The sequence below is a fragment of the Rhinatrema bivittatum genome, chromosome 4, assembly GCF_901001135.1.
Source record: "Rhinatrema bivittatum chromosome 4, aRhiBiv1.1, whole genome shotgun sequence".
NCBI classification, from domain to species: Eukaryota; Metazoa; Chordata; class Amphibia; order Gymnophiona; family Rhinatrematidae; genus Rhinatrema; species Rhinatrema bivittatum.
In genome coordinates this window covers 202,586,035-202,613,687 of record NC_042618.1, presented here as the reverse complement: position 1 = coordinate 202,613,687, position 27,653 = coordinate 202,586,035, and the positions used below count along the sequence as shown (strand labels likewise).

General features: G+C 44.6%; 1 protein-coding gene across 4 annotated transcripts in view; it reads right to left on the bottom strand.

The window, feature by feature from the left end:
* Positions 1-27,653, bottom strand: part of DOCK3 (dedicator of cytokinesis 3) — a 1,203,328-nt gene that overhangs the window by 164,824 nt on the left and 1,010,851 nt on the right. For all 4 annotated transcript variants that reach the window (XM_029599541.1, XM_029599543.1, XM_029599542.1 and 1 more), the window contains 3 exons: positions 26,656-26,749; positions 15,833-15,981; positions 9,244-9,330 (listed from right to left, as the gene is read on the bottom strand). In XM_029599541.1, coding sequence (XP_029455401.1) covers positions 9,244-9,330; positions 15,833-15,981; positions 26,656-26,749 — 330 coding nt within the window. The remainder of the gene's footprint in view (positions 1-9,243; positions 9,331-15,832; positions 15,982-26,655; positions 26,750-27,653) is intronic.

Sequence of the window (27,653 nt, the reverse complement as noted above, 5' to 3'; positions counted from 1 at the left end):
TCGCACCACAGAGCGATACAGAGGTATAATGATATTTACCATTTAATCTCAATTCGTTTCCTAACAATTCCTAACCTTCTGTTTGCTTTTTTGATTGCTGCACACTAAGGGGTAGATTTTCAAATAACGCGAATAGGCGTACTTTTGCTGGCACATCAGGCGCAAGCAAAAGTACGCTGGATTTTAGTAGATACGCACGGAGCCGCGCGTATCCGCTAAAATCCTGGATCGGCGCGCGCAAGGCTATGAATTCTGTATAGCCGGCATGCGCCGAGCCGCGCAGCCTACCCCCGTTCCCTCCGAGGCCGCTCCGAAATCGGAGCGGCCTCGGAGGGAACTTCCTTTTGCCCTCCCCTCACCTTCCCCTCCCTTCCCCTACCTAACCCACCCACCCGGCCCTGTCTAAGCCCCCCCCTTACCTTTGTCGGGGGATTTACGCCTCCCAGAGGGAGGCGTAAATCCCCGCGTGCCAGCGGGCCGCTAGCGCGCAGGGACGCGACCTGGGGGTGGGTCCGGAGGGCGCGGCCACGCCCCGGGCTGTAACCACGCCCCCGGGCCCGCCCCTGAAACGCTCCCGGCACGCCCCCTAAACTCCGCGACGACCGGACCCGCCCCCCGACACGCCCCCCTCGGAGAACCCCGGGACTTACGCGAGTCCCGGGGTCTGCGCGCGCCGGTGAGCCTATGTAAAATAGGCTCACCTGCGCGCAGGGCCCTGCTCGCCTAAATCCGCCCAGTTTTGGGCGGATTTAGGCGAGCAGGGCTCTTAAAATCCGCCCCTAAGCCGAGTGATTCCTCATATTGTTCATGATGATGCCTAAATTCCTTTCCTGGGTGGCAACTCTGAATATGAAACCTAACATCATATAACTACAGTTTGGATTAATTTTCCCTATCTGTATCACTTTGCACTTGTCCATATTTAATTAATCTGCATTTGGATACCCAGTCTCCCAGTTTCACAAGGTCCTCCTGCAATTTCTCACAATCTGCTTGTGATTTAACAACTTGGAATCATTTTTTGTTGTCTGCAGTTATGATCACCTCACTCATTGTTCCCTTTGCCAGATTATTTATAAATATGTTAAAGCACCTGTCCCAGTACAGATCCCTGGCGCACACCACTATTTACCTTCCTCCGTTGTGAAAATTGACCATTCAGTCTTACTTTCTATTTCTGTCTTTTAAACAGTTTGCAATCCAGAATAGGACATTGCCTCCTATCCTATTACTTTTTAATTTTCTCAGGAGTCTCTCATGATGGACTTTGTCAAACACCTTCTGAAAATCCAGATTTATTTTATTTATTTATTTATAACTTTTATATACCGACATTCAAATGAATATCACATCGGTTCACATACAACTGGGAAGCCAAAAAACTAGTAAGGAGAAAGGAAGGATAAAGTTACAATTAACAGGGAATCATGAGGAACGGTGTGAGAATGTGGAACAGTCTAAGGGACCAAGTGAGAGTAATAGCAGGAAGGATACAGCAAACTTACAACTTTGTTGAGATAGCAAGTATATTACATAATATATTTACAAAAAAACTGTATGACAGTCAAAAGCCCTATTCGTTGCAGCAAATTGTTGTAACAATGTATAATATTTGGGTTTACCAGAGATGGCTATAGGAAAGTTAGGTGGATAAAGGGTTAAATAGTTGGAGTTATGGAAACTGGGAGGAGTGCAGAGACTAGGATGGGATTAAGTGAATGCTTGTTTGAATAACCAGGTTTTTAACTTTTTTTTAAAGGTGTTTGGACAGTTTGGACAGATACATTACATCCACTGGCTCACCATTATCCAAATGTTTATTAACTCTTTAAAAAAAACTTTAGCTGATTGGTAAAGCAAGCCTTTCCTTGGGTAAATCCATGTTGCCTATGTTCCATTAATTCATGTCCATCTATACGTTCTGTAATTTTATTCTTTAGATTAGTTTCAACAATTTTTCCTGGCATTGATGCTAGACTTCCCAGTCTATAGTTTCCATGATCATTCATGGAGCCCTTTTTAAAGATTGGCATTACTTTGGCTACTCTCCATCTTCAGGTACAACAGACAATATTAATGATAGGTTATAAATTACTAGTAATGGGGCTGCAATTTTATTTTTGAGTTCTTTCAGAGCTCTGGGGTACAAACCATCTAGTCCAGGTGATTTGCTATTCTTTAACTTGTCAACTTACCCATTTGTTTCAGTTCCTCCAAATTACCACCATTAAATACCATTTCTGGCATGGGTATTTCACCAACATCCTCTTCAGTAAACACCAAAGCAAAGAATTAATTTAGTCTTTTTGCTATGGCCTTGTCTTCCTTAAGTGTTCCTGTAGTACAACAGATCAGTCCAGACTCCTGGGTCTTGCCTCCCTGCAAGCAGATGGAGACAGAGAAAGTTTTTCTGACATTATACATAGCCCAGCGTGCCACCTGCAGCCCCTTAGTATTGACCTGTACCCAAGCCAAGATGACAGCAACAACCATAAATTTCTAAGCAAGCTTCTAAGCAAACTTACTCACCTCCAATGAGCTGGAAGAAGGTGAAGTTACTCAAAAAGACAACGGAAAACTCGTTTCCCAAATTTAACATAAGTGATCAGCATTGAAAACCTCCAACTCTGCACTATATACAAAGCAACAGTACAAGCGGCGGATCTCTCCCCCCAGTAAATGGGCAGGTCTCTGGACTGATCTGTGGTGCTATATGAATGAAAATTAGCAGGTAAGAACCAATTTTCCTTTCCCTGTACGTACCCAGATCAGTCCAGAGTCCTGGGATATTCCTAAGTTCCCCTTAACTCATGTGGGATATGGAGAGTTCCACTTGTAGAACAGTCTCACTAAAGCACATGGAAGTCGAAGCCCCAACATCCAAGCGATAATGCCTAGAAAAAGTGGGCAACTTCTCAGTAGCCTCCCAGCAAATTTCATGCGGAGACACCTATTGTGACTCAGCCTAGGAAGTCGCCTGAGAATATGTCGTGTGCCCCTAAACCCCCCCCAGCAGCAGGCACCCTTTAGAAATGTAAGTTGACTCGATCGCTTTCTTCAGCCACTGCACAATTGTAGCCTTAAATGACTTATTTCCCTTCCTTGGACCACTCCACAGTACAAAGAGGTGATACGATCTATAAAGAGGTGATGCGATCTATGGAAATCATAAATGACCTTTAGATAGCTCAATAATACATGCCTCCAGTCTAAGAGCCTAAGCTCCCCTGCATGAAGCATAGAGGAATCCAAATCCATAAAAGCTGGAATCTTGACATGACAGTGCCTGGAGCTCTGAAATTCTTCTGGCTGAACAAATAGCCACCAAGAAAACCACTTTAAAAGTCAAGTCCTTAACCATAGCGCTCTTTATTGGCTCAAACTGAGCTTCATACAATCCTCTAAGGACTAGATTCAGATTCCAAGATGGACAAATGTTCCACACCTGAGGATGCAAGTTCTTAACTCCCTGAAGGAATCATAGAACATCTGGATGTGCGAACAGAGGATACCCTTACACCTTACCCTGGAGACAACCCAATGTCACTACCTGGACACTCAGATAGTTAAAGGCCAGTCCCTTGACCAGAACCTTTATGTAGAAAAGCCAAAATATGAGACACCATATCCTGAACAGACTGAGGCTGCACTCCATCAATAGCAGACCAAGACTCGAAGATCCTCCAAATTCGCACATATAGCAAGGATGTAGAAGGTAGAAATAACTGCTTTGGAATATCCTCTCCATCTCAGTTGTCTTCTCTCAGCAGTGAAGTCATGAGACAGAAGTGAGACACCTGACCCAAAAATATTGTGTCAGGCCATATTGATCAGACCGGGAAGCAAGGTCAAAGTGGCTGCTCTGGAGCTACCAGAATCATGTTGCGGGGATGTTTCTCTATCCGCCATAATCCCTTGTCCAGCAGAGGCCATGGGAGGGAAGACAAAAAAGAATCCTCGAGTCCATGGCAGCACCAGAGCTCTGATTCCTTTGTACCATGTTTTGTTCAGTGGCTGTAAAACCATGATACCTTGTTATTTTCTTTGGTCAGGATATCCTCATCTTCCGTGAATGAGACACATTGCTGCCTCTGACAGCTCCCATTCCTCAGGGTCTAACTTTCTACAAATGACAAAATATGCCTGAACGTAGTTCACTCTGGTGATGTGAGACGCTGTCAGCCGCTCCAAGTGCTGTTCTGCCCAGTGAATCAACTCCCGGGCCTCTCGAGTTGCTGCCTGATTCGTGGTTCTGCCTTGATGGTTGATGTAGTCTGCTGTCTGATAGGATCCATACTGGATGGCCGCTTAACCTTGGCAGACAGGCAAGCAACGTGAAATGCATCACTCTCATCTCTAACCAACTGATAGGCCATGAGGCCTCCCTGTTTCGACCACTGGCCCTGCGCCAACTGATCTTGCCTCACCATCCTCCATCCAGAGAGGCTTGCATCGGTGGTGATTATTATCCAATTCGGAATCTCCAATTCCACACCATGCTTGAGATTGGTGTGAGTAAGCACCACGAAAGACTGTCCCTGGCTTCCCCCTCTAACGGAAAAGGAAGATGAAACTCTTCCAATAATGGATCCCAGCGAGAGAAGACCCACTGCAGAGGCCGTGTATGTGCGAACGCCCAATGCATTAATTGCAATGTCGATGCCATAGAACCCAGACCTGTAAATAGTCCCAGACCCTGGGCACGGAAAGCTCTAGCAGTAGCCTAATCTGACTCTGCAATTTCAGCCATCTCTCTCTGTGAGAAACACTCTCTCTGCCAGTGTGTCGAGCTGAGCTCCCAGATACTCCAGAGTTTGTAAAAGGGCTAAATGGCTCATTGCTAGTTTCAACACCCATTCCAGACATTTCAAACGTATCGGTACCTTTTGTACTGTTTGTCGACAAGAGGTTATTTGATTTCGCAAGAATATGCCAGTCATCTAGATATGGATGCAGCAACACACCCTTCCCTTTTGCAATATGGCTGCCCCCACCACCATTACCTTGGTGAAGGTACTTGGAGCCATCGCCAGCCGAAGGGAAGGGCTCAAAACTGAAAATGTTCCATTAGGACCATGAACCTCAGGAATCTCTGGTGATCCAGCCTGATGGCTATGTGCAGATACATCTCTATCAAGGCGAGAGATGCCAATAACTCTCCCTTACGTACTGCCCAGGGCCAACGGAATCACTAGGCAAACTAGGTCTTGACCTTGGGTGCCGACCATTAGGGGATGCTAGCCTTGTAGGGCCGCTGTGAGTGGCAGCAAGGAAGAGGAGTAGAGTTTCAGTTGCTCATGGCCCAGCGCAATTGAAGTTGAGATTAGGGGTGGCAGCGTGGCCACAAGCAGCGCCCAATCTGCTCAGGGCCCAGCACGATTGGGGCCAAGATCGGGCTGGCAGCGTGACGGGGGGGGGGGGGGGGAATGCGCGACCGTGGTGGGGCAGGCGCAAGGCAGAAGGTGCCTAGGTTGACTATTCCTTCTGCATCAGCCCTAGTACCACTGCTATGACGGATCTCAGAGTTGGACCTCCCTGTTTCCATGTAGAAACAGGGAACCTTGAGAGCTGCATTTACCTTCTTTAAATCCAATATCTCTTGAATTGGATACAGGGGGGAAAGAAACTGGATGCTTAACTTAAAATTGACCTCCGGACACACTAAGCGTGTTCAGGGTCTGAGCCAATAGGCTTGGGCCACATCGAACATGTTCAGGATCTGAACCAACAAAACTCAGCAAGATATCTCTGTGAAAAAAGAAAAAATGTGAGCAGAGTACAAAGCAGGTCTCAATCATATGCAATTTCTTCCTCTTCTAGAAGTGAGAAAGCCAATTTCTCATTGGAATCTTCCAATGTCTCATGATCCACATCCCCTTGAACATTACCAGGGACAGCCTCCCTGCAGCATTTGCCCGCCGTGACTGACAAATAGGAGGCCCAAGCACGTGATCCCTACAGAAAGGTCTGCAGGCTCTGGAAACATTCCAACAAGGAGGAGGAGGATGGATCTATACCGGAGCCCATAGGCCCAACCTTGCTCTCTTCATCCTCTCTCGAGGAAGCTTCTGCCCTCGGAAACAAGGGAGGAGAACTGACCATTGCCTCGCCTCCCACTCCACTCCCTCTCCAGAGACACCATAGGCCAAGGGGATGTCCCAACATGGGCAAAAGCTGTAGTAGTCAAATCGCTTTGAGCATCTAAACAGCAATGACACAAATGGAGAGAAAGCAAGGACTGAATTGCTATCAGATAGCAAGACTCAAAGATAGCAAGGTGCTTGGACCTGTTCGTCCCTGGCACCAAGCTTCCTGAACTTCAGCTCTAGGCGACCTCCTGTGCGCACACCAATGCCACCTGGGCGAAAACGCACACCCCTCCAGGTCGCCATAAATATGCACTCAAGACTAGGTCACGTTGTACGTGCATATGGTGAGGCGCACAATTACATGCGCAAATACGTGCTTGTATAGGCCATGGTCATACGCACACAAGTAACTGTGCAAATACGAGCTCAAGTTTAGGTTGCAGATATACGCGCTCAAATCTAGGCCACGGCCTTATGCACACACATCCCAGCACACGCAACTGCCACGTGGTGAGAATGTGCACACATGCCTATGCATACAGGAAAAGAATCGCTGTAGTGGCCTACCACACAGCTAAGTATAGCCTGCCTGCACCTTCAGTGCATTTAGGCCCAGATCTGTTTAACATCCGGCACCCGAAAATCATTGGCCTGAAGAGCTTCTCAACAGCCTAGGCCTCTTGACGGGCTGAGAATCCAGGGAGACTGGAACCGCAACTCAGATTAACCCAGGGGGGAGGGAGGGAGGGGTAGGGAATAGAGTACTCTAATAATTGATAACTCAGTTTCGGTTTCTTTTTTTTTTACATTGGAATGTGCTTGCAGTTTTGCATACTTTTATATTTTTATATAGAAAAGAAACCCGTAGACCAAGTAGTTCAAGTACCTGTTTATTACATGATTGTTAATCTTTTTCAATTCAGTTAATATGATGTATGCACTGTTGACGTTCTGTGCGTTTTTCACAAAGGCATTGTACTACAGTTGTTCATTGCAATGTTATCAATAAAAAACTATTAATACAAAAAAGAAAAAAAAAAAAAAAAAAATCGGCAGAAGACCTCTACCAGAACCAAAGACTACTCCTCAGTGCAAGTGCCTCTCTGCACCTCTGCGGGACAGAGAATCGCCGGTGATAGTTGAGGAGGTGATTCCCCTGCCTCTCCCACTAAAGCTGCTAGGGAACTGAAAATTGCCGCCGTTTCTGCGCTGATGGGGAAAGCCTCAGTGCTAGACCCCATCACCCGCGAGGCTTGTTCTACTGGTGCGGTCATGCTCGAATCAGACCCCTGAACTCTTTTGCCGCATGCACACACTGTTCCTCCCCGCACCTGCAGCATCAGCAGCACCTCAATGGCAAGTGGGGGAACAGTCCCTCAGCGCCACAGAGCCAACACTCTGTTTCCTCCACAGGCAGAGAAGCTGCTAAAAAACCTCATCGCTGAGCTCCCCAAGCTGCTAAGGTAGCTTCCCCCGGAACCTCACTGCTGCTCAGATTACTTTAACTAGTTCCTTGTTCTCTCTCTTTATTTTTTTTAACTCTCTGAGAACAAATAAAGATGAATAGAAACCAATACTTTCTTTTGGTGCAGAGGTTCAGGTTCCAGGACTGCAGGCCGCATGGCAGATCAGAAAAGAGTCAGTCTCCTTTGGCCAAACTTTAGTAACCCAGCCCAGGACAAACCATATAAAAGGGATTCCTTCCCTGCTCCACTAGGCTTGCAGTGCAGAACTGCCAGCAGATTCCACCGCTGTCTCATGGGGCATAAGGGATCTGGACCAGCAGATGTCGTCCCCACGGACCTCTGGACCGAGCTATTAGAAGGGTCACCAACCCTCTGCTCGTCCGCCTCAAACAAGGGGGGGTGGCCTCACCAGGACCTCACAACTTCCTGGGAGGATCCAGAAATTTTGTCTTTTAATCTTATTTTTTCTCTCCAGACTGCAGGCTTAACACTAACAACTATCTGCTGGAGACAGAGAAAATACTGAGGGACTGCAGGTGGCACACTGGGTTATGTATGGTGTCAGTGAAATGTTCTGTGTTTCCTTCTGCGGGCAGGGAGGCACATATAGGGAACTAACGTTCTCTCTAACTCCCTCATGGGTTTCTAGCTTTGGATGAATTTGAAAAAGTTTTAGTATGAGTTTTTGCCTCTACAGCAAGCTTATTTTCAAATTATCTTTTTGCCTGCTAATTAGTGTTTAGTATCAGACTTGCCAGTGCTTATACTTGTATGTATTTTCTTCATTTGGATGCTCATTCCATTTTTGAAAGAAGTTCTTTTGGTTATAATAGCCTCTTTGACCTCATCTTTTAACCATGTTATCAGTCGTTTGGACTTCCTTCTGCCTTTTTTAATGCATGGAATACATCTGGTCTATAGAGATGTGCTTCGGGTAAAAGTTTCGTGTCGGTCTTTGTTTCGGGCCCCCCCGGTGGGAATTTCGTTTTCCCGCGGTTCGGGTTTTTTTTCGGGGGCCCTGATTTTTGGGTTAGTGCGCATTATTGGGAGTTAGTGCGTGCACTAACTTGGCAGAGTTAGCGCGCACTAACTCAAAAATGAATTTTTTTCAAAATTTTGGAAAAAATTCAATCCTTTTTCGGTTCTCCCGAACCATTCTGAATTAGGCAATTTCGTTGACATGGCATAATTTGGGAAAAGCGATTGCACATCCCGACTCTAGGCTTCTGAGATTGTATTTTAAACAATTTTCTTTTCTCTATGCAGGCGAGTCAGTCCAGCCCTTTTCCCCAAACTTGTTAACTCTGCAAGTGTTGGTTCTGGGGAGGTACATGCTGCTGCCAGTGAAAACAAGTCTTTGGCAACACATAGACAGTTCCCTTTAGTACTTTTATTGCTCTGCTGCAGGGGACTACTAGCAGGTTGTGACCGCCTAAATTTTTTAGATAAGCTTGATGCACTGTTGTAGCAGTTTAGTAGTAAACATCTCTCTTGCATTGTCCAGTCCCTCACACCAAAGCAAACTCATGGGGGAAGTTACCTGAATTGTAGAACCCTGCCACATTAGAACAGTATTTGCTGAAAGTGAGAAGAAATGAGGATGAGAGGGAGGGAAGCGATAGTGTATTAGAGGATAAAGAGGATAAAGATTGGAAAGAGAGAACAGAGGTGCTATAATGTTTACTTACTCGTATCCAGCTGAGGCTTTGATAGTCATAGAGGCCCTCATACTGACAGGCCATTTCCCTGCACAACGGAATCCCAAATTCCCAGCACTGGAGAGAGAGCAAATCAAAATGGACTATGTCACATAACTTTCTAATGTCAATCTCACACACTTGCCTTAGGGAACACTATACAATCCATGCCGCCATTTTATTTATTTAAAAATGTATATACCGTTCTCATTCATAGTTTGAGGCTGGGTGCAAAAGAATAAGCATAAAATGAAACACCATTGTGACATACCAACGTGAAAAAAAACAAGTGAAATATAAAAGCAGCGGCACAAACTAAAGATGGAATAAACATATAACCAATATGTTTCTGATCTAAAAGTGAAAAATCAAATTCTAACACACATTTATTTATTTGATTTATAATCTGCCTTTTGGTACTTCAAAGCCACTTACACTCTGACAGAGTTAAAGGTGTTCTGGCAGGGAGAAACAGCTACCCCTTCTAGCCACAGGGATTGCCTACGAGCCTGACCGCTTCCAAACTTTCTCGAACAGCAACGCTGGAAGCATAAGCCACCAGTATTGTTGTCGGAAAAATCTCTGTAGGTAAATATGTATTCACAGACCCTGAAGAAGAAGGGAATCTCTTTGAAAATTGATTTCCTGGCCTGCAGGTACCGCAGTACCCACAAGTCTGCAAGTTCTACTACAGAGAGGCTGAAAATGGGCTTTACCATCTGTAAATCCATCCAGTTAAAGCCTTTTCAAAGTCATGCATGGTATTGTTCACCGTGAAGCCAAGTGGAGCAGTGACTGCCTTACCCACCTTCCAACTTGTCCTGAGAAAGCTCAATGCCATCTATTGAAGAACAGCTTCCTGCAGCACTGGTCACTTTGTGACCTGGCTCTCAGAAGGTTTTCTTATTCTATGGGCTTATTCTAAATTTGCATATGGAAACGTTTTCTTACCTGTTAATTTTCTTTCCATTCGTCCTGTTACACTAGTCCAGCCCTTAACAGTGGGTTGTTTCCCCCTACCAGTAGATGGAGGCAGACAAAAATCTTTTCCTCTGGGGCATCACAGCCACTATTTAGGGGTGATGCCAAGCAGCAGGAACTCAGTAACTTTCTGTCAAAGCTTCAAATCAGACCCAACAATGGCAAAGTGAATAACCATCAACAAAAAATCTGAGAAGAAGCTTCTCTGTAGCTTGTAACCAAAGAAGGGACATCAACAGTAAAGTAAAAAAGAAAAATAGACAACTAATGGAGCAACAATGCTCAAATTAGAACAGCATGCTAAATTTCAGAGATACAGCCTTGCTTGCCAGGCAGGACCTGCACTGGTGTAGCAGGACTAATGGAAAGGAAATTAACAGGTAAGAAAATTTCTTCTTCCATCTTGTCCTGCTACACCAGTCCAGCTTTTAACAAGTAGGAAGTAACAAAACTTCATTTATCCAGGGAGCAGAAGCAAGAGCTGCCTGGAAATCTCCTGCACCATATGCCGAGTCTTCCCTTACCAGATCATCCAGCCGATAATGCTTCACAAAGGTATGCAAAGAAGACCAAGTGGTAGCTTTGCAAATATCTGCCGGCACAAGCACCTGCACTTCTGCCCAAGATGCTGACAGTGCACTAGTGAAGTGAGCACAAAGCAGCTCTGGGGCTTCATGCCTTTCAGCACCTAAGCTGAGTCAGTAGCTTCCTATACATAGTGAGCCAGGGTAGCCTTGAAAGCCTCTTCCCCCTTATGAAGCCACCTGAACAGAACAATCTGTCAGACTTGCATAATTTATTAGTGACCTCCGTGTAGCGAAGCATATGCTATTGCAATTTCGGACAATACAGAAATCAATACTCAGTTCCACACTACTCCCAGTAGAAAGCCAGGGGAGAAAGCTTCTGGTTAATATGAAAGGCAGAATCCACCTTCGGGAGAAAAGCCAGCACCGGATGTAATACCATAGCATCGACGAAATTACCAGAAATAAATCTCGACAAGACAAAGCTTGGAGCTTCAAAATTCATCTCATGGAGCAAACAGCCACCAGAAAAAAATACCTCCAAGGACAAATCCTTCAAGGAAATCTGCCTTAAGGGTTCAAAAGGAACCCTGCCAACCACCTTGAAGACCAACATAAGATCCTAAGCGGGAGCAATGCAGATCCTTCAAGGAAATCTGCCTTAAGGTTTCAACAAGAGCCTTGCCAACACCTTGAAGACCAACATTAGGTCCTAAGGAGGAGCAATGGGTCAAAAGGAGGGAACAACTGCTTAATGCCCTTCATAAAGCAGGACACAACTGGGTGAGCCTCTATGGAGGTGCCACCCAAACAACCCCATGAACCTTCAGGGAACTCAAGGGGAGCCTCTTTTCCAAACCACCTTGAAGAACAGCCAAAATATAGGGAACCGCAGCTCGCCAGTGAGACAACGAGCTAGACTTACAAAAATTCTCAAATAGCTGCCAGACACGAATGTAAGCCAATGAAGTGGACCATTTTTGTGATGTTAAAGTGGGCAATGTTAGGGAATATTAATGTATAGATGAGTGCCAGTTGTCGATATATCACTGTCAGCCTGTAATTTAATTTCTTTGGTGGAGAATTCCGATATGTGCTTTCTCATGCTGACTTCTTTTTACTACCCTATGTTTTCTTATCGCTATGGATATGTTATGTGGCGTATTCTCCTCAATTGCATGTTTTACCCAGTTCTGACCCAATTGTTTACTGTACAGGCGGCGTATAATACATGTTGAACATTTAGTATATGTACTTGTAAAATTCAATAAAAAGGATTAAAAAAAAAAAAAAGTCAAAATCATGGGAGAAGAATATCCCCTCTTGTAAAGACAGCACCGTTCATGAGCCAGGCTATAAAACAAAAACAGAGTCAGATCTTCCATTACCACTGGCCCCTGAAACAGCAGACCTCAAGACCTCAGGAAACACAAGGGATGAACCACCTGCAGCTGCATAATATCTGTGAACCAAGGCCTATATAGCCAACCCAGCACAACCAGGATGACCCTGTTGCACTCCAATTCTATTCTCCTCAACAACCTGCCTATGAGATCCCACAGAGGAAAAACGTATAGTAGCTCCCCCGCCAGCAAAGTCTGCACTAGGATGTTGATTTGTAACTACCCCTGTTCCTTTGCCAACTGAAGAAATGGTCTACCTTGGCATTCCAACAGGTTGTCAAGAATGTCTTCTAAAACTTGAACCACCTGACTAGACATGTGCTCTGCCTCCTGTATGATGGAGACTGCATTAGCCATTCATCGAGATTCGGATGGACCATGATTCCCTGGTGCTTGAGGGCCACTGCCCCCATGACCATTACTTTGGGAAAACACTGGTGGTGCTGTTGCTAGGCCAAAAGGCCATGCCCAGAACTGGAAATGTTACCACAGGATACAAAAATGAAGTTAACTTTGATTGTGCTCTCGAATTGGAATGTGAAGATAGGACTTTGATAAATCCAGGGAGAATAAAAACTCCCCCCCCCCCCCCACGGTTAGAACTGTGGTTAGGACTGAGCGTAGAGTTTCCATTAGAAAGTCCGGAACCCGCAAACTGTGATTCACCTCTTTCAGATCTAGAATAGGACAAAAGGCCCATACTTCTAGGGCACTACAAACTAAATGGAATGACGATCCCATCCTTGATTGCAGAGGGGCATCGGCACTACCAGCCGTAAGAGTTGCAACTTGATCAAGATCTTATGAACTGCTCTCTGCTTGGCCAGAACAAAGCAATACCATGAAGATGTTGAATGGGCTGTTGCAAGTCCAATGCCTAACCAGAATGAATAATCTCCAACACTTACTAATCGGATGTTATGCGGGTCTACTCCCCATAGAATGTCTGCAGGTGGCCTCCTACAGGAGTCAACAGCGAGTGAACCCACTGAACTTTATGAGGAAGACCTGCCAGTTCCCAGCACCAAAAAGCTGCCTGGCCGATAGTCCCTGGAGGCATGAAACTGCCCCCAACCCCTACCAGTCTTGTAAAAGGCATGACCTTATCCTCTGGGCGACCTTGGGACTTAGGATCTCCTAGGTTATGCCCAAACAGCAATCTGCCTTTAAAGGGCAACATGCCCAAGGGAGTCCTAAACCAGGAGTCTGCGGCCCAACTGTAAAGCCAGAAAAGTTGCCACACTGCGACAGAAAGAGCCACAGACCAGGACAAACTCTGTGGCAAGTCATACAGGGCGTCCGCTAAAAAGGCAGCGGTGGATTCCATCCTAGTCACATCCTTACTCTCCTAGAGTTGTTGAATCCAACAAAAGAGGACATGGGCCACCAGCACTGAAGATATGGAGATCTGGACTGCCATACTGGAAGAGACGAGCAAACTCTTCAGGGGAAGCTCCATCTTCTGATACTGCAGGATAGTAGCACAACTTGACATGGCTGTGACCAGAGTGTCCACTGTCGGCAGTTGAAAAAACTTCTGCAAAGTATCCAGTGGGAGAGGATACAGCCTCTGTAGGAGCCTCACTCCTCAAAGGGCTGATTCAGGGGACTCGCCCTTTACTAATATAATTTCCTCCACCTCCGGGTGGAGAGGAAAAGCAATGGATGACTTCTTTTTGCCTTTAATGATGGAGTCCCACACCAGAGGCTCCTGGAGCTTTGGCTCTTCCAATGAAGGCATGAAATAACCTACTCAATCAAATATCCAATCTCATCTCTGTGGAACAGCTGGATCACAGAGTCATCCTCCAGACCCAAAGGAACCGCGCCTTCCTCCAGGAAGGCCAAGCTGTTGGCATCCCTGGGATCCTCTGCACCCCCAGGGTCTTCCCATGAAGGCCCAAGTGCATCAATGGATGCTCACACTCTTTTGGTAGGAACCTGGGCGACAACACAGGTGAAAGAGTCTCAGAAGTCTTACCCCCAGTACCATGCGGTATCCCTCTAGGCTTTGTAAAGGCCTGATGCAAACCAGAAAACTCCAGGGAGAGATCCCCATGGGAGTCGAGTCCAGAACAATTGCTAAAGCATTCCCCGTCAAACAACCTAAAGGACTAACAGCTGGCACTAAAATAGGAGATGCCACAACAGTCCCACAAGCACTGGCAGTCTCCAACTCCCCAAGGCCATGCACGGGAGACAAACTCACCTCAGACACCTAAAAACGAAAAGCAAGAAAAAGGAAACAAAACTATCAACTTTCAATGAGCCACAGAAATATCTGTAAACAATATCTCTCACTGAGGCCTATTCTAAGTACAAAACTTTTATACCAGTTCTTTTAAATATTCTCTCCATATCTGCAGCCCATAGAAGACAATCTTCAAAAAGATTTAGCTGAGCAACTAGGGAATTACCTGTCTGGATTCCTCTGGGTGAAAACTATCTCCTTTAGGGTGGTTAAAAGTACTCACGGTTTTCACTTGTGCATTTTTAGCTGGGTGAAAATGAGGCCTTCTTAGGGATGTGTCTAGGTCCGGGGAATTATCAACATGTACACACTGGCATTTTACCCTTGTTCTGCTTCCCTCACTTTGCACATGTGTAACTATAGTGAATTTTTCAAAAGAATGATACAGAGAGAGATTAAATTAAGAAAAGCTCCATCTCCTGTCATCAGGTGTGTGACAGTGCGTAAGACAATGCCCAGTCCTCCAGCAAAGAAATGAACCTGCTTTCTTTGAGGATAATTTTTAAAGCAATTGCCCTACCTCAATGAGAATACAATTCTGTGACAGCCAAATTCAGAGGGGGCGTGTTTATGTAGGGGAAGGGAAATAACATGTGTAGATTGTATTTTCAACTCTACGTGAATTATTTTTCATGGAAAAAAAAAATGACCTGTAGAAAAAGCAGATGCAAATGTCCACAGGTACAACATTTAAAAGTGAATGTATGCGCAGTTTCCCTTTGAAAAATGGTCCATAGTCCATAGGATAAAAGTACCTGTGACCTTTCTCCTAATGCAAAGAGTTTGAAAATTCCCCCCTCCCCCAACCCGCTTTTACTGCACAAAATCATTTAGTGGTGTTTTCTTAATTTGTTTAAAAAGCTGGAATATATTTTGTCCTTAAAACAAGAGCAGGACAAGAATTGATAATTTGATGCTGGCCTCATCCAAGACCAGTGTCAAATGACATGGGCTAAATTCTCTGAAATGGATCCTTCCACAGAGAAGTACAGTATTATTACATCTAAAGGTCTTTAATACTGTTAGGTACTTTTCTAAGGAAATGTTGATATCTTGTATGTTGTGCAGATTGTAATCCGACGTGAAGGTCTGGTCCGTACACCGGTATAGAAAAACTTGAAAAATAAATAAATAAAATAAAAAATGTTTCAGGTAACAACATACATAGTGCAGGCTATTGAGTTCTGCTAACCCATGCCTATATTTCTGGCAAGTCAGGGAAAAGCTGTATGCTGCAGATTGGCAAAACTATAACAGCTGTTAATATATGCCAAATCAGTGATCTTGTAAGCAGGGGCAGGTGTTCCTGTACCATTCCGTATCTACCATGAATTGTTGGTAACTTTCCCCCCCCCCCCCCCCCCCCAAAAAAAATATTGAGATTTCTGATTTAATGTCCCTTGTACTCACTGGCCTACCTTGCCCTTGTTGAAGTAATGTATGATTTTGCGGCACAGCCCCTCCTTGCGTTGCCACTCCGTCTGGGCTGGGTAGTGCAGGAACTCGCGCAGAGGCCGGTCCTCCCATTGTAACAGTTCCCAGTACAGAAGCAGAGTGAATGCAGCCTCTGTTAGAAGAGCAATGAGAGCAGCAGTCAGTGCAACCAGTTCTTCTGATCAAAGATGCACACTTAGGAAGGATGAATGATTGGCAATTAGAAAATAATCTGAAATCACTAAGTAAGCACTGATACTGGCTGCCATGGTAGCCAATGACTGTAAAAAGGGAGGACCGTTTTCAAAGCATTTAGACGTGTAAATTATCTCCCTTTAAAATATCCTCCCTTCCATGTGGCTAAAAGTATGAGTGTTCTTTCACATTTAGAGGCGACGTTCCTGGGAATGTGCTTAGAAAATTACATGTGTAAATTACATCTTCAACTCTACATGGAAAAAGTGCCTATACTAAAACTCAGGTGCAAATGCCCATGCCCATGGGTATATTTTATCTGTGGTAAGTTTCAAAGTAAAAGTTCATGTGTACATTCGTATTGAAAACTGGTGCGATCCATGGGTGTATAGTACCTGCGGATTATGTCCCAATGTGAACAATTCGAAAATTACCCAGTTACTAAAAGAGAAGAAACTTTTTAAACCACAAAACTACAGCCTAGAATTAGAGCATCAGGCTACAAACCAAGGAAGTCAGGGTTCACTTCTTGCTGACACTCCTTATGACCTTGAGTAAATCACCTCATCCTCCACTGCCTCAGGTACAAACTCAGGAGTGAATTTTCAAAGGAGTTACACGTATAAAGTAGCAATTTTAAAAAGTCCATTCACACATGTAAATTCTTTTGAAAATTATCTTCTCAGACTGTAAGCCCTCTGGGGACAGGGAAATACCTGCAGTACCTGAATGTAATCCACTTTGAAGTGTCACAAAAAGGCAGAATATAAATTAAATATTATTACCACTACTTACTAGCTGCTATTGCCATAAATTCAGCCATCATTATCTGTTTTGTTAATTCATGTCAACTTCCCTTTGGACAGCCTCACATCTTTGACATTTGAATGTTACTGACTAGCTGCACTGATTTCTCTGTAGCATACCTTAGTGACTGATTAAAATATATGCTTTGGGACAAGGCTCTTTGTCCTTTTGGGTACTGTAGGTAGTGCCACAAAAAAGCAATCCTGCTTGAGTAGATAGGAATGCTTGGGATATTTCTGGCCCAATGATGCTCTTCAGTGCTTTGTATACCTTTCGTGGTTCTAAGGTGACATTAATGGGTTGGTGCTGGAGGGAAAGTCCCATTCTGAACATTGGACCCCTGATGTCTTTCTGAGTTTGGTATAAGATACCATGTAGAAGGTGGTAGAAAAACATGGATACAAGGCAAATAAAAATCCTTCAGTTTGGACAATAGAAATTAACAGAACAAGTCTTAAGATTTAGCGGCATATTTTCAATACAGGATGCTGTACTCGTATGTACTGAGCAATTATTTCAGCAGTTTACATAGTGAGTAGTAACTCATCCCATTTTATTGATTATAAGTTTTATTACCAAATTACAATTTTTGAAATTCAGAAATATCACAGATGATGTCACATGAACTTGAACCTGAAATGTACAGTAATTTATGACTGTTGCTGCTTGTCATGTATAACTTTGGCAACAATATTTAGCCAAAAAAACGAAAAGCTTTCTTTTAAATAATAGTAAACTGAGGGGAATTCTCAGGCCCTAGGAGAAAGGGCTTTGCGCTCTTTTCCCACCCGACTTTCCCACACATAATTAAAAAATATGCATATATAACAACATATTTTACATGAAAAAAGATATTATGAGGTAAAAATATCACTTACAATTATCACTATATTATAATTACATGCACTATTATGGTGCCAGCCAGAAAACCCTGCAAAAAGACACTTGAAGCTCATATGGTTTACTGTAACACATGCTGGGTGTGGGTTAAGCCCTCAGAAAACCTTGAGTAAATTGTATTACAATACAGCAAACTTCCCACACCAAAACAACACTAACTGCCCTCACTTAAACAGTAACAACACTATAAAAAGGCAAAACTTCAACTATTAAATCAGGCCCTCTAACACCAATTCACCTCCTGCTAGGAAAACAGAACAAGCCAGACTGTTATAGATCCCTACACAGAAACTATATGCTAGAAGAACACCTCACCTCAGTTACACATGCAGAGAACAGACAGACCCTCATCAAATACAGAGTAAAGAGATCATACATTATAAATAAAAACCTGCATATAAGAACTGAATTGGAAACCAAAAGAAACCAGACTCTATAAGCAGTTAATAATGGAAAAACAGAATCACCACCATTCTTTAGAAAACATAAAACAATAAACAAATATAAAACATCATAATATTAAAACTATACTAATAAAAATATTTTTTCAAAATAGTAATTGAAAAGAATAACATCCAATAATTTAAAACATATCCAAATTTTAAAATATTTCCCAAACACCAATAAATTATTTCAAAAGAGCAGACACATCAAATAACAGACAATAGTTAAAACTAAGAAGAATAAAATAATCAATACCTGGGAACTATTTTCCTATCCCCCTGATTCTTGTGAATTAGTGGGTTCGTGATTTGCGCACAAATTTTCTCCACTATACCCACATGCTCTCTCTTTCACAACCACACGCTCTCCCCCCACATGCTTTCACACATTCCCCCCAACATGCTTTCATACACAAACATGCTCATTCCCATATGCTCTCACACTCACTCCCACACACACAATCTCTCTTCCATGCTCTTTCACATACACAGACATGCTCTCTTTCTCTCTGGTGCACACATACACACACACATATTCTGTCTCTCTGGGCAGCAGTAGCGTCTTCTTTGGACCTCCGCAGCATCAGACGCTTCTTTTCTCTCCCGTTTGTGGGCCAGATCCTGCTCCTCTTCTCTTCTGTTGTGGGGGCATGGAAGATACTGCTCCTTTTTTTTCAGCTGTGCAGAACTGGCAGATGTTGATCTTCTCTTCGGCTGCATGGGCCCTGAGATGCTACTACTCTTCTCTTCAGCTATGTGGCCCAGAAGATGCTGCTCCTCCTTTCTTCAGCCGCACAGGCCCCATGGATACTACTCCGCCTCCTGTAGCCTGGGCTTTCTTCCATCTTAAGGCTGATGTTGATGCTTCATGCTCTTTCCGGCCACAGCAATTAGGTCTCCTTCTCCCACCTACATGGGCTCTTGGGACACCAAGTCTTCTTCCTTCCCACAGGGGTAGGAAGGAGGAAGTGCAATCACCATGGTCCACCTAGGAGTCTCGAGTCTTGCTCCGATCAGGGCTGGTGAAAGCACTAGCTGGCTACCCAAAAACTTGTGCACTCTAGGCAGCCACCTAGTCTGCCTAGTGCATCCACCAGTCATAGGAATCCTAGTGAGGAGAGTGGCCCAGACACTGATCCCAGTCCGGTGTAATCAACACAGGTCTGGGGTGCAGGACTGGGTTACCCAAGGCGACTAATGGTTGCTTGGGATGGAGAGGAGTCCAGGGAGCAGCTGGCAGTGTGGTTAAAGGTGCCAAGAGGTCGCCAATCCAACCTTTTCCTTTACTTCTCATCACCGGCATGTGCTTGTGTGTGCTTCCTCTGCCTTTGTGGTGTTTCTTAAAAAAAAAAAAGGTCCTAACTTAAACCTAAACTAGGGCCCTTCAGTATGCTAGCTTAGCTGCTACTCACTCAATCCTTCTCTGTGCCTTTCTACTGCTCCAGGCCACTGTAGCCCAACTCAATCTGGCATACTTGTGTGACCTATTCAGCCAGCCTCTGCCTTGTCACTGAGTTTTCTGGTCCGCCTGTAGCCCAATCCAGCACTCTTGCTATGCCTGACCAGCCAGCCGCTCTTTTTCCAGTGCTCAAGTAGTGCCACTGTAAGTCCTGCAGTCCTATCCTGTTGATTTCTCTCCAGCGGTACCTCTGACCAAGTAATCCAAGGCTTCTTCTTGGAGACCTCGGATAGTATCCAAGCAAATCCTGCAAACATGATAGTAAGGTTTGTATTGGAACTGGACAGAGACTAGGTTTTGAGGATTTTTTTCAGACATTTGTCTGAAACCTTTTTGCATTTTTAGGTTAGAGTTTTCCCAGATGTATCCAAGCAGACTCAGAAGAAGAGAACATTTTTATTACTTAGACCCAGAATGTTACAGATTGGAGCTTTCTTTTTGTTAAATTTCCTTGTAAACGCTATATCAAATATAAAGATGTGTCTTATCTTTTCTTCTACTTTCTGAGTTAACACAGTTTCTAAGTGAAAAGGTTGCTTATTTGGAAGAATCTTAATTGTAGCTTCCATCTGATTCCCAGTTAAACTAAGGTAGATTATCAAGTGTAAATGTGAAACCTGTAAAAACAGTGCTGTTATTTACTTCTTTATTTTGTTTCCCGGAATTGTGTAATTGGATTCCACAGATTTGTGGACTTTTGGAATGTACGAGGTTTCTAAAAAGTGGTGGATTTTGAGATTTGTGTAATGATTCTGTATCTTCGTATGTTTGTTTCTATAATCAAGCTTATTCTTGAATAATGTAACTGAAATTGCATAAATAAAAAAAAAGGAAAATTGGCTCTTACCTGCTAATTTTCGTTTCTGTAATACCACAGATCAGGCAAATATGGAGGTTAGACGCCAAAGAAATGTCCAAGTGCAGCTTTATTAAAAAATGGAGACCAATGGTTTATGTGTGCGTCCGACTCAGGCCGAGTTTCGCCCCACACCGGGGCTGCCTCAATGGAGACCGAGTGAAATCAGCAATCGCGCTGAAAACATCTGACCACTAGATCATTTATGCAAATATTTAAGAATAGTATTGGTACACACAATATCAATACATACAGCCCCTGAGGCAGCCCCGGTTTGGGGCGAAACTCGGCCTGAGTCGGGCGCACACATAAACCATTGGTCTCCATTTTTTAATAAAGCTGCACTTGGACATTTCTTTGGCGTCTAACCTCCATATTTGCCTAAACGGCTTTCTTAGATAGCCTATCCTCCTGTTTTTTTGATACCACAGATCAGTCCAGGTCAGTGGGTTATTCTTCTCTTCTAGCACATGGAGTCAGAGAACAAATCTTTGTGGTACTGCTACTTAACTGAGAGTGCCACCTGCAGGACCCTCAGTATTGACCTGACATAGGAAACTAAAGGTTGGATACCCCTAAACTATAAACCTTGTTCATCAAGAACCAAACAAGATAAAGAAGTGAATCCCGTAACTGCCCTCTAAGAGAAAAATTCTTTATTAAACAGAAAAATTCTGTACTAAGCAGCAAACCTTGGCAGAAAATCAGTCTTTTGGCATCAAATTGGAGGGCCTCTGGACTGATCTGTGGTATTACAGGAACGAAAATTAGTAGGTAAGAACCAATTTTCCTTTCCTGAACATACCCAGATCAGTCCAGACCAGTGGGATGTACCCAAGCACCCCTAATCCGGGCGGGCCCCAAAAGACCCACGTGCAGGACACTCTCCCCGAAGGACGGCTCATCCAGTGCCCTGACATCCAGATGATAATGCCTGGTAAAGGTATGAATTGAGGACCACACTGCTGCCCTACAAATCTCCTGTGGCACAGAAATTGATACTCAGCCCAGGAAGCAGCCTGAACCCTAGTGGAATGTGTCCGCAAACCGACAGGAATTCGTTATCCCTTACAAATGTAAGCCAAACAAATGACCTCTCTAAGCCAGTGAGATATAGTAGCCTTAGAGGCTTTCTTCCCTTTCTTCAGTCAATTGAAGATCTGAGCAACAAAAAGCATTAGTAACCTCCAAATACCAAAGCACCACCCGACACACACCCAGAAGATGTAATTCCCTATCCTGAGGAGAATCTTTCGACCACTCTGGAAAACCCGCAAGATCTACCGTCTGATTAACATGAAAGGTAGACACCACCTTAGGAACAAAGGAAGGCACTTTTCTCAATGTGATTCCATTCCCAAAATCCACAAAAACGGATCCCTACATGACAGAGCCTGAAGTTCCGAAATCCTTCAAGCTGAACAAATAGCTACCAAAAGATCACTTTCAGAGTAGCCCTTCTCAAGGGTTCAAAGAGGGGTCCGCAAAGGACACAAAGTACTAGGTTGAGACTCCAATCTGGGCAGATCTTTCACACTGGAGGATGTAACAGCTTAGCCCTTTGAGGAACCTTACCACATCTGGATGAGCAGTCAGAGTTCTACCCTGAAACCTGCCTCGAAGTACACCAAAGGCAGGCACCTGCACATGAAGCAAGTTGTAAGCCAAACCCTTGGACAACCCCTGCTGCAGGAAATCCAGCACATGTGACACCTCCACCGTCAGAGGATCTAGACGATACTGAAGACACCAAACTTCAGTTTCCAGACTCTAATATACGCCATAGGGTTGCTGCTCTTTTGGATTGAAGAAGAGTGGAGATGACCTGTTTGGAGTAACCCTTCAATTGAAGTCTCCACCTCTCAAAAGCCAAGCTGCAAGAGAAGAGGAGGCAGCAACAAAAAGCTGCCTGGCTGATAGCACCTGGAGGCATGAAACTGCCCCTAACCCCTACTGATCTGAAAATATGGAACCCTGACGCAACAGGTCTGGAAGATGAGTCAGATTGAGAGGACCTTCCACCGCAAGTTGCACCAGATCTGCGAACCACGGTCTCTGCGGCCACTCCGGTGCCACTAGAACCACGGTCCCAGGATGTGATTCTGTGTGCCTGAGGACCCGACCTATGAGGGGCCAAGTAGGAAAGATATACAGAATTACCATTGGCCAAAGGCACACCAGAGCACTGAGGCCCATTGAACCAAGTGGGACTGAAGAATATCTCCATCTTGGAGATGAGACATGTCGCCAAAAGATTCAATTGGGGAGTGCCCCACCTTGCACAGATGTGGTTCCACACCCTCCAGGGACAACTCCCACTTCCAATTGCTGCCTGCTGAGGAAGTCCACCTGCACGATGTCTACTCCCGTTACATGTGATGCGGCTAGACCTTCGAGATGACGCTCTGCCCAGGCAAATAATCTCCGGACCTCCAATGCCACTGCATGACTCTTCATGCTGCCCTGCCGATTGATGTATGCCACAGAGTCATGTTGTCCAAGTACACTCGAACAATGTGACCCTGGACCAAGGGCAGAAAAATCTCCAGGGCTCTACGGACCGCCCTCGTCTCAAGGCGATTAATGGACCAGAATTTCTTCTCCGGTCGCCACAGACTTTGCGCTAACCGGCCCAAGCAAACCGCTCCCCAGCTAGAGAGGCTTGCATCTGAGGAGATAAACACCCAATCCAGAGGCTCCAGATCCATCCCCTTCTCTAAATTGGGACAAAACAGCCACCACAAAGAGACTGGACCTGGACTCCTGAAGCAGAGGCAAGGGAAGATGAAAATCCTCTGTGGTCTCATGTGTGCGAATACCCACAGGAGCAAGTCCAACATGGATGCCATGGACCCCAGGACCTGTAAATAATCTCACTTTGGGCACCTCCAGACGAAGAAGACGCTTGACCTGAGACTGCAACTTTGACATCCGGTCCGCTGCCAGGAAAATCCTGCCTCGCTGAGTGTCAAGCGGCTGAGTCGGTTCCAACTGACTCTTCTGCACATTGATAACTCAACTGAGAGACTCTAAGGTGGACATCACTCTTTGAATGGACTTCTTGCATTCCTCCCTGGGCTTCACTCGAACCAACCAATTGTCCAGATACTGTAGACCAAAATTCCCTCCCAGCGAAGAGCCGCAGCCACCACCACCACCACCATCACACCTTGGTGAATGTGCGGGGCACTGTTGCCATGCCGAACAGGAGGGCTCTGAACTGAAAATTTTGACTTAACATTTTGAAGCAAAGAAACCTCTGATGTTCCTTCTGAATGGGGATGTGCAGGTACTTGTCCATCAGGTCTAGGAAGGTGAGAAATTCTCCTTTGCAAAACACTCCAATCATGGTACGCAGCATCTCCATGCAAAAGCGCGGAACCCAAAGGAACCAATTCACCTTCTGCAAATCGAGAATGGGCTGAAAGGAGCCCTCCTTTTTCAGCACCACAAAGTAAATGGAATACCTTCCCTGACCCTGCTCCTCCAGAGGGACGAGAACAATGGCCTTTAGGACAAGCAGCCTTTGCAGCATCCCTAACACTACCTCCTGCCTGAAGTGTAAGACCATGTGGGACTCCACAAAAGCTTCCTGAGGCGGGCACAAAAAATCTAGAGTGTAGCCCTCTCGTATCACCTCCAGCACCCAACAGTCCGAGCTAATCTTTTCCCACTCGTCGCAGAAGCTGGACAATTTGCCTCCTACAGCTTCTACTGAGGAGAGGGGACCACTGGCTTCATTGGGCTGATTTTCTGCCCCCAGTGCCTTGTCCAACACAGTCTCTGCCTGACCTGCGTACTCCACAAAGGACTGTTGGTGCACAGCACCCTGATTTGAGATGGAAAAAGATGAGGACTTGCTGGGTTGAAACAGATGGGAATCCCGAAAAGGAAACACTTCTTACTGGCTTCCTGTCCTCTGGCAATCTATTCCCCTTGGTCTCCCTCCAGGACCTTCATCAACTGATCCAAATAACAGCATCCCCTTAAAGGGAAGATTAAAGACCTGAACCTTGGACGATAAATCGGCCGACCAGTTACGAAACCACAGCAGCCTTTGAGCCGCTACTGAGAAGACCATGCAGCGAGCCAACGTATGCACCAAATCCTACAAAACATCTGCCACATAGGCTATGCCTGCCTTCAGACACGCAGCCTGCAAGGTGCCCCTGTCCGCTGTGGATGTCGGCCCTTTGCATTAAACTGGAACAGACAGAATGTTATAAAATTGCTGCATTCCTGGGCTCGGGCCAACAAATGGGTGCACATGTGGGCCCGTGCACCTGTTTAAAAGTTACTGACTAAGGGGTGGATTTATCAAAATGCGGTAAGTACCGCATGCTATAGCAAAAGGGGCATGTTAATATAGCATTTATTGCAATTTGCGCTAATTACCTGTGCGAAGAGCTAAGTTAGTGCAAATTGCGATACCATTTCAGATTCTGCGATAAGTGCCAGACCTGTTGTATTTCTGTCATTCAACCATCAGGGGACCATTGTTAATGGTCCTACACACACAGGAGAGAGAGAGAGAGAGAGAGAGAGAGAGAGAGAGAGAGAGAGAGAGAGAGAGAGAGAGAGAGAGAGAGAGAGAGAGACTGGCCACAATATCATGGCCCATAGATAGGTATTTGTATCCCTATGGTAGGCCCACCTAGTAACTCGAGGTGGGGTTTAGGTGTGAATGTAGGGGGTTAGGGGCCACTTTGACATTCTACGTGACACCTACTAACAGAACAGTGGTCTTTTGTGAAGATTTGCTGGCCTTCGGAGTGAGGAAACTCACTCCAAGATGAGATTTGGGCAATGTTCTCTCAACCTAGCTTGATGGCAATACATTATTGGCAATCTTCAAAATGGCGCCGGCGCTACCTTTGCCCTCACTATGTCATAAGGGCATCGCCCGTATGACATAGTGAGGGCAAAGGTAGCGCCGGCGCCATTTTGAAGATTGGCAATACGGCCCGCGTGCAGGAGGTCGCTCCCAGACCCCCGCTGGACTTTTGGCAAGTCTTGTGGGGGTCTTGTGGGGGTCAGGAGACCCCCCCAAGCTGGCCAAAAGTCCCTGGGGGTCCAGCGGGGGTCCGGGGGGCGATCTCCTGCACGCGTGACGTCGGGAGTCAGGAACCAAAATGGCGCCGGTGCTACCTTTGCCCTGTCACATGATAAGGGCAAAGGGCCACCGGCGCCATTTCTCAACACAGCAGTGGCCAGAGAGCTGGAGATCGCGTTGGGACCCCCCCACTGGACCCCAGGTAATTTAAAACATTTTGGGGGGGTTCGGGAGGGTGGGGGATTTGTTTTAAAGGTTCGGGGTGGATTTTAGGGTTTTTTTGGTGTGCCGGTTTTCCCGCGCCCTATTTAACGATACAATACAAATGCCCCTGACGATAAATCGGGGGCATTTGTATTGTATCGTGCACTCTAACGATTTTGGACGATTTTAAAATTATCTGACGATAATTTTAATTGTTCAAAAACGATTCACATCCCTAATTTCTTTATTGTTCCAGAACTAAATGCAATGTATGATCTTAAAAATTAAAATCTGAGTTTTTTAATAGTTTATAGCAGTGGAATATGAACTAAAGCAGCCCAGACATATTGAAGATAATTTTCAAAGCTATTTATGCACACAACTCAGTTTTATGCATGTACATGCTGCAAAAAGCAAGGGTAACTTTTTGTTGCTGAGGCTGTGTGCATTATTTTGAATAATAAATGTTTTAGTGGACTAGTGCACGTAAATCCACTTTGAAATTGGTATAACTTATACGTGTTTTTGTTGATTCTTATGTGGGCTGTTTGAAAATTATCCTCATTATTACTTAGGAAAATAGAATATCATAGCAGATAATGATCTTTAGGCTCATGTACTCTGCTTCAAGTTAAAGTTGCATGGAAATTTACATACGAAAAACCTGTCCTTGAGGTCCTGTAGCTTGGGCCAGCAATAAAGGGCATGGTTTGCTTTAGCTCTTCTATATTTATTGAAAACATGTGGGATGCAGCTAGAAGATTTCTGCTTCTTTTTATCCCTAGGGGATATAACTGCCCCACTCCAGTTTCATTGGAAAGCATGCCCCTGGAGTAACATACTGGTCATGAGACTGACCCAGTATCCTGCTAGTCCTAGACTGAGCTCACCTGTGAAATTCTCAGCCTGAAGGTGCATGTCACACAGCTTGTGGATATACCGGATATACATCTCCTCTTTGTTAATTTCAGATTTATAAAAGTTCTGTGAAAAATAAAGATGGAAACATATTGACAAAAGAAGGTGTTATTTATTTATTTATTTATTTATTTAATTTAAGATTTTTATATACCGGCATTCATGATACAATCACATCATGCCGGTTTACATATAACAGGGGTGTACAATGAACAACAGTGTAACCTGTGGAAGTGAGCAGTTACAAATAACAAGGGAATTAAAACTTGGGAGAAGAGAAGAAAAAAGGAGAGGATAACTTTAGATAAAGATATTTACATTAGATAAATATATTTCCAGGAGAAATATATTTTCTCCTGGAAATATATTTCCAGGAGAAGGTTCTAGGATTTGTGGAGTAAAACAACAAGCAAGGTCCCAAGCAGTCAAAAGAAGCAGAACATAGTGTAGATAGATGCTTTGAGATTTTCAGTATGTGGGTGCATAAATGCAGGCGGGTAATCATTTAAAAAGAATTTTCAAAGCCATTTATGTGCGTAAATTGTCTGTCTAAAAACTGCCCTTTCTCAATGTGACTAAAAGTATATGTACTGTTTAACAGTGCACATTCTTTAAGCTGCATTTACAGGAGACATTCAGGGGCCATGCTTAAGTTGGGGGAGGAAAATAACCAGTGTAGATTGCATTTACACCTTGGGGAGGGGAATAATCAAAGCCATTTCTGCAGGTAAAACACCATTTTACACATGGAAATGGGCATATTGGGTAAAATTATGCGCATTGTTCTACAGTGCACATAATTTTACCTGTGCATTATAAAGACATTCCGGCAGGTGCAATTAGGACAGGGAAAGCAACAATATGCTTTGTTTTGGATTATCAAAACTACATGCATTGCTTTGCCTGGAAAAAGCACCCACGGAAAAAAAAAAGGCACAGTGTTTTACATTGTATGTCATGACTTTTATAT